This window comes from Pelobates fuscus, chromosome 10, assembly GCF_036172605.1.
Source record: "Pelobates fuscus isolate aPelFus1 chromosome 10, aPelFus1.pri, whole genome shotgun sequence".
In the NCBI taxonomy this organism is placed as follows: domain Eukaryota; kingdom Metazoa; phylum Chordata; class Amphibia; order Anura; family Pelobatidae; genus Pelobates; species Pelobates fuscus.
The window spans coordinates 18,643,058-18,652,948 of NC_086326.1; the positions used below are offsets into that span (position 1 = coordinate 18,643,058).

Sequence of the window (9,891 nt, forward strand, 5' to 3'; positions counted from 1 at the left end):
GAAGAGGTTAATCCACACACATAATACATAGCTATAAGCTTTGTATTATCCCTGAAGATACTTGGTTCACTGTCTGCAAATGACTCTAGAAGCTGGTGCTGAGTTAATTAGCAGAATTACAAATGACCATTGACTCATCATTTTTGTGAGTATATCCCCAATAAACTGGAAATGGGTTAACAAATGCAGAATATGTGGAAAAACAGAGCTGTTGTGGTATATTTGATTTAGGCACACATGCTTTGTGACAAAAAGCTGACTGAGCATCATGGGTGTTGCAGTCCACAGGTCATTCTACGGCCAAGGCCAGTAATCACTGCTACGTGACTGTGAGTCCTTTGGTTACTAGAAATGATAAAAATCCTTAATTGTTTGGAAGGATAAGAAGGACAAATATGTGTGTGCATTTGAGGATTTGCAAATATCATTATTTACATAAGGTTACTGAAAATTGCATTGTGTCTCCTTTTTGCAATGTAATTGTTTGTTTCACATTTAACTTCAGGCAGGTCTTGTAAAATGTCTAGAGGCATTCTGTGAGATTTCTAGTAGCAACTTTCCCTTTTTAATAAGTTGCAAGTGTATTTTAAACGCAGGCCGTTTTAAAATAGGGGAGGCTTTATCAAAGACTTAGCTTTTAAATGTTTAAATTCTACCCCTGACCCTCTTAAAAATAAGAAGGGGATGGAGAACATACACTGCCCTAGACATTTTGTAGTGCTTAGTGTGTCAGCCCTGGCTTAGATTAATGTCCTGAGAGTTAGTACTAACTTCCAGACCCCTAGATCCAAACCCAAACATTTAACTCCCCTGTAAAGAGTGGTAGAGAATTTAGATCCCAACATTTCTAAACAAATGTTCTTAATCTTTAAGAGGTTTGGACATGTTTGGATTTTGTTTTAAACACTTTTGCCAGCTACGGTAATGTGATATTTTTATTGTACAAAATACTTGCACAGAACTCCCAAAAATATCTTCTGATTAAGACGTGGGAGACCTCAGACATTAAATATATGAAATATCCTTTATTACGCCTATAATGCAGATAATCATATTTTGTCCAGAATATTGCGAAAACTGCTATGTCCTAGAGATGACATTTATCACAGTCATTAGCAAGAAAAACAAATGCCACCTTCTATTAGGCATTTCAAATGAATGCCAAAGATCCAGAAAGTGTGTACATTTCTTTTCTTAAATTCTGAATAATTTCTTGATTATATATCAGCGGCACTTGTAAGCTGATAACGTACAAACTTTGATATTGCATAATATGCCTGCTCTGCTGTGTACTACTTAAAAATGAACTTTTATTTAAGGATAACTAATAATTAAAAAAAACTCCAACTGTGAGTGTCCAGAGTCAACATATTTTAGATGGTAACACAGGATGAGTAGGGTCAATTATTTTATCTATTGTAGTCCAAAGCGTCTCCTAGCTGTCTGTCTGACAGCCAGTAGTAGGTGTGGCAATTCCAAAATGTAAACAATGCCGTTTTTCAGAAATGGCACTGTTTTCATTTGCATGGCTGCAAGGACAGGATAAAAACTCTCAAATCATTACAACAAAAGAAAATCTATAGTGTCAAAAGTAACAATTGTTATTTTGGACTATAGTTCATTTCTGTCCACTCCCATGTTGTTTAACCCTTCTTTGGCATTAAAAAAAAATTAAAGGTGTACTTAACCGCACAAAGTAAACATTGCTTTTTCTTCCAAATGGCAATGTTTTACACTGCAGGGGTAAAATTACAGGACCACTGCGCCTAGATCACTTCATTGAGATGAAGTGGTCTGAGTGACTTTAGCGACTTTAAAGGAACACTACACGCACCCAGACCTACTTAATCTTAATGAAGTGGTCTGGGTTCCAAATCGCCACCTGTTAAACCATGCAACTTCTGCAAGAATGGCAACGTTTACATTGCTGAATTAACCTGCCTTCAATGGTTATTAATATGACAGCCACTAGAGGCACTTCTGTAAAATAGCAGCGTAAAACGTTGCTATTTCAATATTTTAGATTTTGCCGCACATGTGCACTCACCTTCTTATGATTTGCTATGGGAAAATATTGGATTGCCTGAGATCATCAACACTGATGATCTCAACCAAAGAGGTAGAGCTTCATGGAGCTAAGTCAATCATTTTTTCCCCCACCCTGGCAGCTCTAGCCCGGTCACCTAAACAGTTACTAGGGCACTATAGTGCTTGGAATATTTATAAGTATTGTGTTCCTTTAAGATGAAATAATTTAGGTGCTTGAACTGCGCCTCTAAACAGAATACACAAATAACCTCACAGATATATCCTCAGCAGCCAAAGAAGCATTCATTCTTGTTTCCACAAAGTTCATCAATGATATATGACTAAACTAAAATAAATGCATGGTAAAAAAAATGCAATATATTCCAGTAGATTGCTGAAAATAAACCAAAGGATATAATTCACTCACTTTTCTGCAAACATCATAATTTTCTCCTTAGGATATAGTAGAGATAGAAGAGATATTCTTTGATGTTGTTTCACAAGAAAAAAAACAGAACGAGTGGCAACAGTGTAATACTATGTAATGTGAGATAAACTAAATGATCTCTGTGTCAGCTCACATATTACTGAGCTATTCTGTGCTCCTATGGAGTGCCTGTCCAGTGGATTTATACGGTGTCGTTTTTATCACTAGGCAGTATTCCAGAATATGTTATATAAAACATATAAGAAAAATCAGAAGTGCAAAGTAACAAACAATATAAAAAGTGTTTACGGATTACAAAAACTCTCACAATAGTTTGCCTTCCTGTAGGGAAGACTTAGAAATGCATGTGTTTTCTTAATAAAGACAGGAAGAAGAATTATTGTTTTATTAGAAACATTCTCAATTTGTTCGCTAAAGTGTAGTACTCTCGCTTTTCAAGTACGTTTTGTCCAACTTTAACTAGCCTTTGAGTATAATACAAAAAATCCCGCACAATTCTACAATGCTGGCTATCGAAAAGTTATTTTAGGTTTTTACTGCAGCTAAACTGAAATCTAGGCGATATCTTTGTGACATTATTTTCTCAGAAGCAATCCCACGGACATTTGACGTGTTACGAGTTTATCAGCTGGAATCTCTTTTTTTACTTGATAGGCCCCAGTAAATTGCCCTTTGTGGATAAGGTCTGCATCCTATCATAAATTCCATTCATAGGAATCTTTAAATGGATACACAGATGCAGCACAGGAAGCTGCCAGAAAATAAACAAAGCCCTCTCCTCATGCCAGAAAACGGTGGGGTGCGATATAAACTGTATCTTTCACAGTGGTGTCACAGCTTGACTGGCTTCAACCACACTCAAACATGGCTCAGTCTCGTAACTTCTGTTTAGCAATGTTTCCTTTTATTTAGAAAGAAGATCCATCCTTATGGTGTTAACTAGAGAATAATCAACAAAACTTCCAACATATCTGAATTCCCGGGGACAGCATCCTGAATAATATATAAAGATGTATTTGGAATTAGAGAATTTTTGGCATGTACACACGTCTATCCTGAAGAGCAAAATTAGTCTAAAGTGTATCAGAATCTAAAAATCTTTCAACGGGAACAATTCTCAAACCCTGTTCCTTTTTTAAACTCCGCTATTTTTTTGAAAATTGGAATTCCGTTGTAAATTCTCCACAATTTTCCAGTTTTGCAAATAATCTCAGCATTGTGCAGACTAAATTGGCCAATTTGTATTTTACTAGCGTCACAATCGTCGGTTCTATGTTTTTTTTCTCTAAGAGAATTTTTTTTTTTAGCATCAGCATATCAACCTTGTCAGGTGTATATCTACCATTTAACGATTAAATTAGCTAAATAGGAATACATTTGTTTGAGGGGCTTTGGATAAAAAACAGTTAATTCATAGGGTATAGATAACTATTTACTAATGTTTAAGGTAATTTAAAACCATAACATTATGTTTTATTTAAAAACAATAATCTATAAGTACATGTACTGAATTTTGAACTAAATATTGTGAGTTTTTCAATCTGATGCCTTAATATTTTTATTATATTTATATAGCGCCCACAAATTCCGTAGCGCTTTACAATGGGTTGACGAACAGACCTGTAATTGTAACCAGACTAGTTGGACACACAGTAACAGAGGGATTGAGGGCCCTGCTCAATGAGCTTACATGCTAGAGGGAGTGGGGTAAAGTGACACAAAGGGTAAGGATAGTATTAGGGAAGTAGATTGGTAGAATAGTATTCAATGAAGACTTAGTGTGGGGTTTTGGAGCCATTAACAGTTTAATTGATACTCTAATGATTTTTTGAAGGAGTGGAAACTGGGTGAGCATCTAACGGTTAATACACCAACCTCTGGAAAAGAGGGACAACAGGATCAAAAATGGAACAAGAAGATTTGTGTTTAAAAGAGGAATATGTTGGAGCTATGGATGTAGTAGTTCACATTTCTATGATAAGAAATAAATATCTTAACCCCATCCAAGCTCTCATCAGGTTTGCCCAATTTTAATATTGTTTTAAAGCATTAATGTAATATAATAACATTTTGTCCGTCATAATACGTAAGATCATTCATAATGTATATAGCAGTTTCTTGGGATTTTTAAAGCAATTTATAATTACTATACTAACATGTTCTCCTATGCATTTGTTTAATATGTTATCAATTTATATTCTCTGTAGAATATATTATGAGGCAAGACACCATTGATAATAGAATATGGAAAGAGAAGGTATTTTCTCCTAAGTCTAAAGATTCACACAAGGTCAAATCTCTGACTAGGAGAAAATTGGTCAGGGTGGGTGGTACCAGCTACACCCAATTGGGCATGAACCCTTTAGATATATAAATGAAAAAAACACATGAAATGCTCGGATGTTATCCCATAAAAAAGAGAGGGAAACTACCAAGCCGGCTGGTAAAAAATGCAACTAAGCGTGCACATTAAATGTTATGCCAAATGAATCTTAGAGCCTGGAGTCCAGTAGATAGGAGAAAAATGGGGATGAGTAGCAGAGAGATACTAAATATGATAAATATAGTGCGTAACAAGTATCTCTAAATTCACAAAAATATACAGACTTTAATGTTCTATTAAGAAAAAAGAGATACTATAGCAACTGTGTATCAATACAAACTCTCTGGTTCCTCTAGTTACCTATAAAGTTAACCCTTGGTACGGAAAAAAAAACAAATCCGTTGTTCGGAGTGCTGTTACCAAGGGGGGTTATAGGTGATAGTCCCCTAAACAGCGTACTACCTTCAAAAAAATCTAAAGTGTAATACATCCATAGCGAGATAAATAACTCGATATATACACAGTATAAAGTCATGAAAGGTATTGAACCAAAAGTTTAGATATAGCAGAGAGATAAATAGAGGTAGCAAGTATCTGAATAGATTGAGGGAGACAGCTGAGTCAAAAATAAAAAACTGACATAAAGTCAGAATGTCACAGAAAAAACAAACAATAAACAGTCTCCTGTGCTATTACTATTTCCCTTGCTTCTGCTAATAAACACCTTCGTGGGTGTTCTAAACTAGGTAGTTATACTAAATACTGTTGTACCTATCATACAGAATAGGACTCCAGAGGGAGTAATAATGAGAAAACGGAAAGTTAGAAAAAATAAATCATAACCAAAAGGTGAACAAAAGAAGGGAGGATTCCCTCAGTGCGTCGTGAGTGGTGCATAGTGCGATGTCCGAGTGCTGTGACTCGGGAATCCCCCCAGATAAGATCCGTCGGGCGTTTCGGAGTAAGCAACTCCTTCGTCAGGGATCAGGGAGTCATATTCTGTATGATAGGTACAACAGTATTTAGTATAACTACCTAGTTTAGAACACCCACGAAGGTGTTTATTAGCAGAAGCAAGGGAAATAGTAATAGCACAGGAGACTGTTTATTGTTTGTTTTTTCTGTGACATTCTGACTTTATGTCAGTTTTTTATTTTTGACTCAGCTGTCTCCCTCAATCTATTCAGATACATGCTACCTCTATTTATCCCTCTGCTATATCTAAACTTTTGGTTCAATACCTTTCATAACTTTATACTGTGTATATATCGAGTTATTTATCTCGCTATGGATGTATTACACTTTAGATTTTTTTGAAGGTAGTACGCTGTTTAGGGGACTATCACCTATAACCCCCCTTGGTAACAGCACTCCGAACAACGGATTTGTTTTTTTTTTCCGTACCAAGGGTTAACTTTATAGGTAACTAGAGGAACCAGAAAGTTTGTATTGATACACAGTTGCTATAGTATCTCTTTTTTCTTACTAGAACATTCAAGTCTGTATATTTTTGTGGATTTAGAGATACTTGTTACGCACTATATTTATCATATTTAGTATCTCTCTGCTACTCATCCTCCATCTCCTATCTACTGGACTCCAGGCTCTAAGATTCATTTGGCATAACATTTAATGTGCACGCTTAGTTGCATTTTTTACCAGCCGGCTTGGTAGTTTCCCTCTCTTTTTTATGGGATAGCATCCGAGCATTTCATGTGTTTTTTCAAGACACCATTGATGCTGTGAGCTTCTCTCCTCCGTTGTTTTTGTTTTTTGGGTGTTTATGGAGGCGGCAAAGTTTTAAGTTTTATACTTTTTTCTGCTTTGTTAAAGTTTGGTTTTTGACAACCTTGACAAGTGTTTTGTGTGAGTTGCAAGAGCTCCCTCTAGTGGTTTCTTGATATTTCCAAGATTGGAATGCTCTGGTTCCCAGGTCTGATGTAGTTTAAATGATTTTGATGACTCTTCGGATGAGTGTTTCAATTTTCTTTCTAAACTTGTAGAGGTTCATTAGTAAATATTAATTCAGGTCATATTTTTGCATAACATCAAAAGGAAGCAACTCGAATCTTGGTATTAGTCATCATAACGACTGAACGGGAGGGCTGAAGAAAAAAGAGGTTGGATGTAAAATAAGAAAAATAAGAGAATGGACAGAAAGCTGGATGAATTGATCTGGTTAAAGTAAAGAGAGAACGGCATTTATGAAGACACAAAGAATAGTGGAGATAAGTCACAGAAAGGACAGTTGGGTAGAAAGGTTAACGGCTCAATAAGCAGAATGATGGGAAAGAAGACTGGAAGATGTCCAGAAATTAAAGATAGTGAACTCATGCACCAGACAGGGTGTGGGTACATCATGAAACTGACACAGAGAGCACATTACACAATGGATAAATGACAGAGAATTTCCGACAGACTGTGCAGAATGAAGTAGAGAGGAACAGAGAATGGTTAAGTTGGGGGATGAGAGGAAGAATGGAGGATAAGGCAAGAAAATTAGCAAAATAAATGAATGGACAGAATAAATAAGAGGTTCTAAAAAAACAGCAACTTTTTACACATTTACTTCAAGATGTAATTTGAAGTAAATATGTAAAATGAGGAAGAATATCAGCCTTAAAGAACAATTATTAAAAAGAGAAAGGGAACTTGCCTAGTGGTTAGCAAAGAATGGAACATGATGGAAGATGGAGTGAATAAGCAGAATAAAAAGAGAGATCGACAAAATAAGCAGTAAAGAAAGACAGAGAATAGGGATGATGAGAGAGATAAAAATGAGAATGGACAGGATGGTGGAGGACAAGAGTGAATGGGCAAGATTGTGAAAAATGAAAAAGAGTGAATGTGCAGAATGGTGGAGAATGAAATAGCCTACCGTGGATGAAGTAAAGAGAGTAAAGAAAAAGAATGAGATAAGGCAAAGTTAACCTATTAAACAATGTTTTTACCATGATGGCCCTATGAATTACACATTAAAGTGAAAATGAGAAGTTAAAAGCTTGTTTTCCCAATTATCTATGGTTTCGGTAATGTGATTACAGGAGGACTTGATAACAATGTAATTGCATCCTTATCAACATCGGTTTTGAAAATAAATGAAAACATTTGTAATATTAATGTAAGAAAAATATCATTTTCTACAAGATAATAGGCATGCTAGCTATTGATTTACTTTAACATAAACTTTGCCATAATATAATGAAGAGAGGTGGGGAGATATACACAAAAATAAACATTTAGACATTCACAGTCTTTTTGTCTACGAGCCTCGTATGTTCTGCCAAATGTTAACTAAGTTACCAAGTTCTTTAGCAAAGGCCAAGTTACAAATTTGCTGGAAGTTTGTCCCAAGTGCTTCAAATACCTAGAATTTAAACAAATACAAGATGTAAACTCTGAGAACATTCTGTTTAAAATATGCTGAGTTTGCAATCAAGTATAATTTCCTAAGGTCCTAACAAATGGATCACGGATGACCTGCTATGGTCTCCTAGTTTCAACTTCCAACATATAGAAATGGCTCATGGGTGCTGCAGAACAGTTGTTCCCATTTCCAACCCAAAGAAAACCAGAATGTTGGCTTTTACCAGTTTTTTTCCCTATCATGATAATTACAAAACCAAGCCTTGAGGACTCTTTGGGGACCACTATGGTAGATAACAGCTGAAAAGCAGTGAAACCCTCATGATACTAGTTCATGTAAGTAACAAAGTAGACAAATCTTAGTATCCTTTGGTCTTCAGGCGTGATTTCAATTAGGGAAAACTATTAAAATTGCTTCCTATTGTTTAAACAGTAATCCATTGTTGTATTATTTATCTTCATAGATCCATACAGCTGAATGGGCAACATCTTGTGATGGTGGATGATGGAACGTTACCCGAACTGAAGCCACGACCGTTACGACCAGGACGTACTCTTGTCATCCCTCCACTGACCATAGGCTTTTATGTGGTTAAGAATGTAAATGCGGTGGCATGTCGCTATCGGTAGTCAAACCTCAAACAATGATTGCTATGAAAACATGTGTTGCAACAACAACTATACCAAATTGATTACTTTTTAAAGGAGTAGTCTGTGTATTACATCATTTTCAACCGTCTGTAAGCCTTTACTAGCCTGCTGCTTAGACCAGTACCTATCTGTAATGGGTATTGTATTCTGAATATGTACAAAACAAAATTTATGGATTTAATTACTTGATACACGTTTATTCGTAAGGATGTGTTATTGATAGAGAAGGATAGGATGAAGAAGAACCATTTTGTTCTTTCAAAAGGGTCACGGTATTGCAAAAACATTATATCTTGTGTGCCTTCCTGTTTCTGTATATTTTAATGTACCACTTTGAGAAACTACTTCAGTTCCCTGACTTGGTTTTCTGGTCTCGAGAAAAATAATATTGACAAGCTCATATTATGCTATAACCACACTGCTCTATTTTAAAATGCAGTTCAGCCTGAAATTATTCTATGGCCTAATGCATCTAGAGATTTTAAGTGCTTGTTTTGGTACTTGCGTCCTACATTATAACCTAAAAATACTCTGGCCTAATGATGTCCAGCATAATGATGCCCAGCATTCACGGCAAATGGTAGCATTTCATTCGCTTTTTTCCGTTTATCGATACATTTTGTTTTGAGTGCGTGTGTTAAGTTCAGTACAAAAATTGGTGTAGACGAAAAATGGTGGGCCGTGTCAGGTAAACACATAATCGATACAGCTTTGATGATATACTTACCGGATGCAAGTAGCCATAAATAAATTAAATGAGCAGTTACCCATGTAGATAGCCACCTCCAGATGACATGCTTCACATCCACCAACCCATGAAAAATATTTGGTGCCTGATGGTCCTTGTTTTATCTATCTCATACGAAAAGGATGATGCCATTTAGGCCCAGGTAGAATAATAGTAGATATAATGATATAATAGTAATGGTAAAATAACTTTGGACATTTGCTAGAATCATGGAGATCAAACTAATAGGGCTACAACACATGCTCATTAAGTATAGTCTTCATAACATCCCTTTTAGTTTGCATTGATTACTCTTTGCTCATATGCAAATTTAACAAAATGACTCAT

The 9,891-nt window shown here is 35.8% G+C and overlaps 1 protein-coding gene across 1 annotated transcript in view; it reads left to right on the forward strand.

Annotated features, from left to right (window-relative positions):
- The window catches only part of HPSE2 (heparanase 2 (inactive)), a 220,444-nt gene extending 211,091 nt beyond the window's left edge, over window positions 1-9,353 (forward strand). The window contains exon 12 of the mRNA XM_063435333.1: window positions 8,630-9,353. Coding sequence (XP_063291403.1) covers window positions 8,630-8,795 — 166 coding nt within the window. The 3' untranslated portion in view covers window positions 8,796-9,353. The remainder of the gene's footprint in view (window positions 1-8,629) is intronic.
- Window positions 9,354-9,891: the final 538 nt, after the last annotated feature.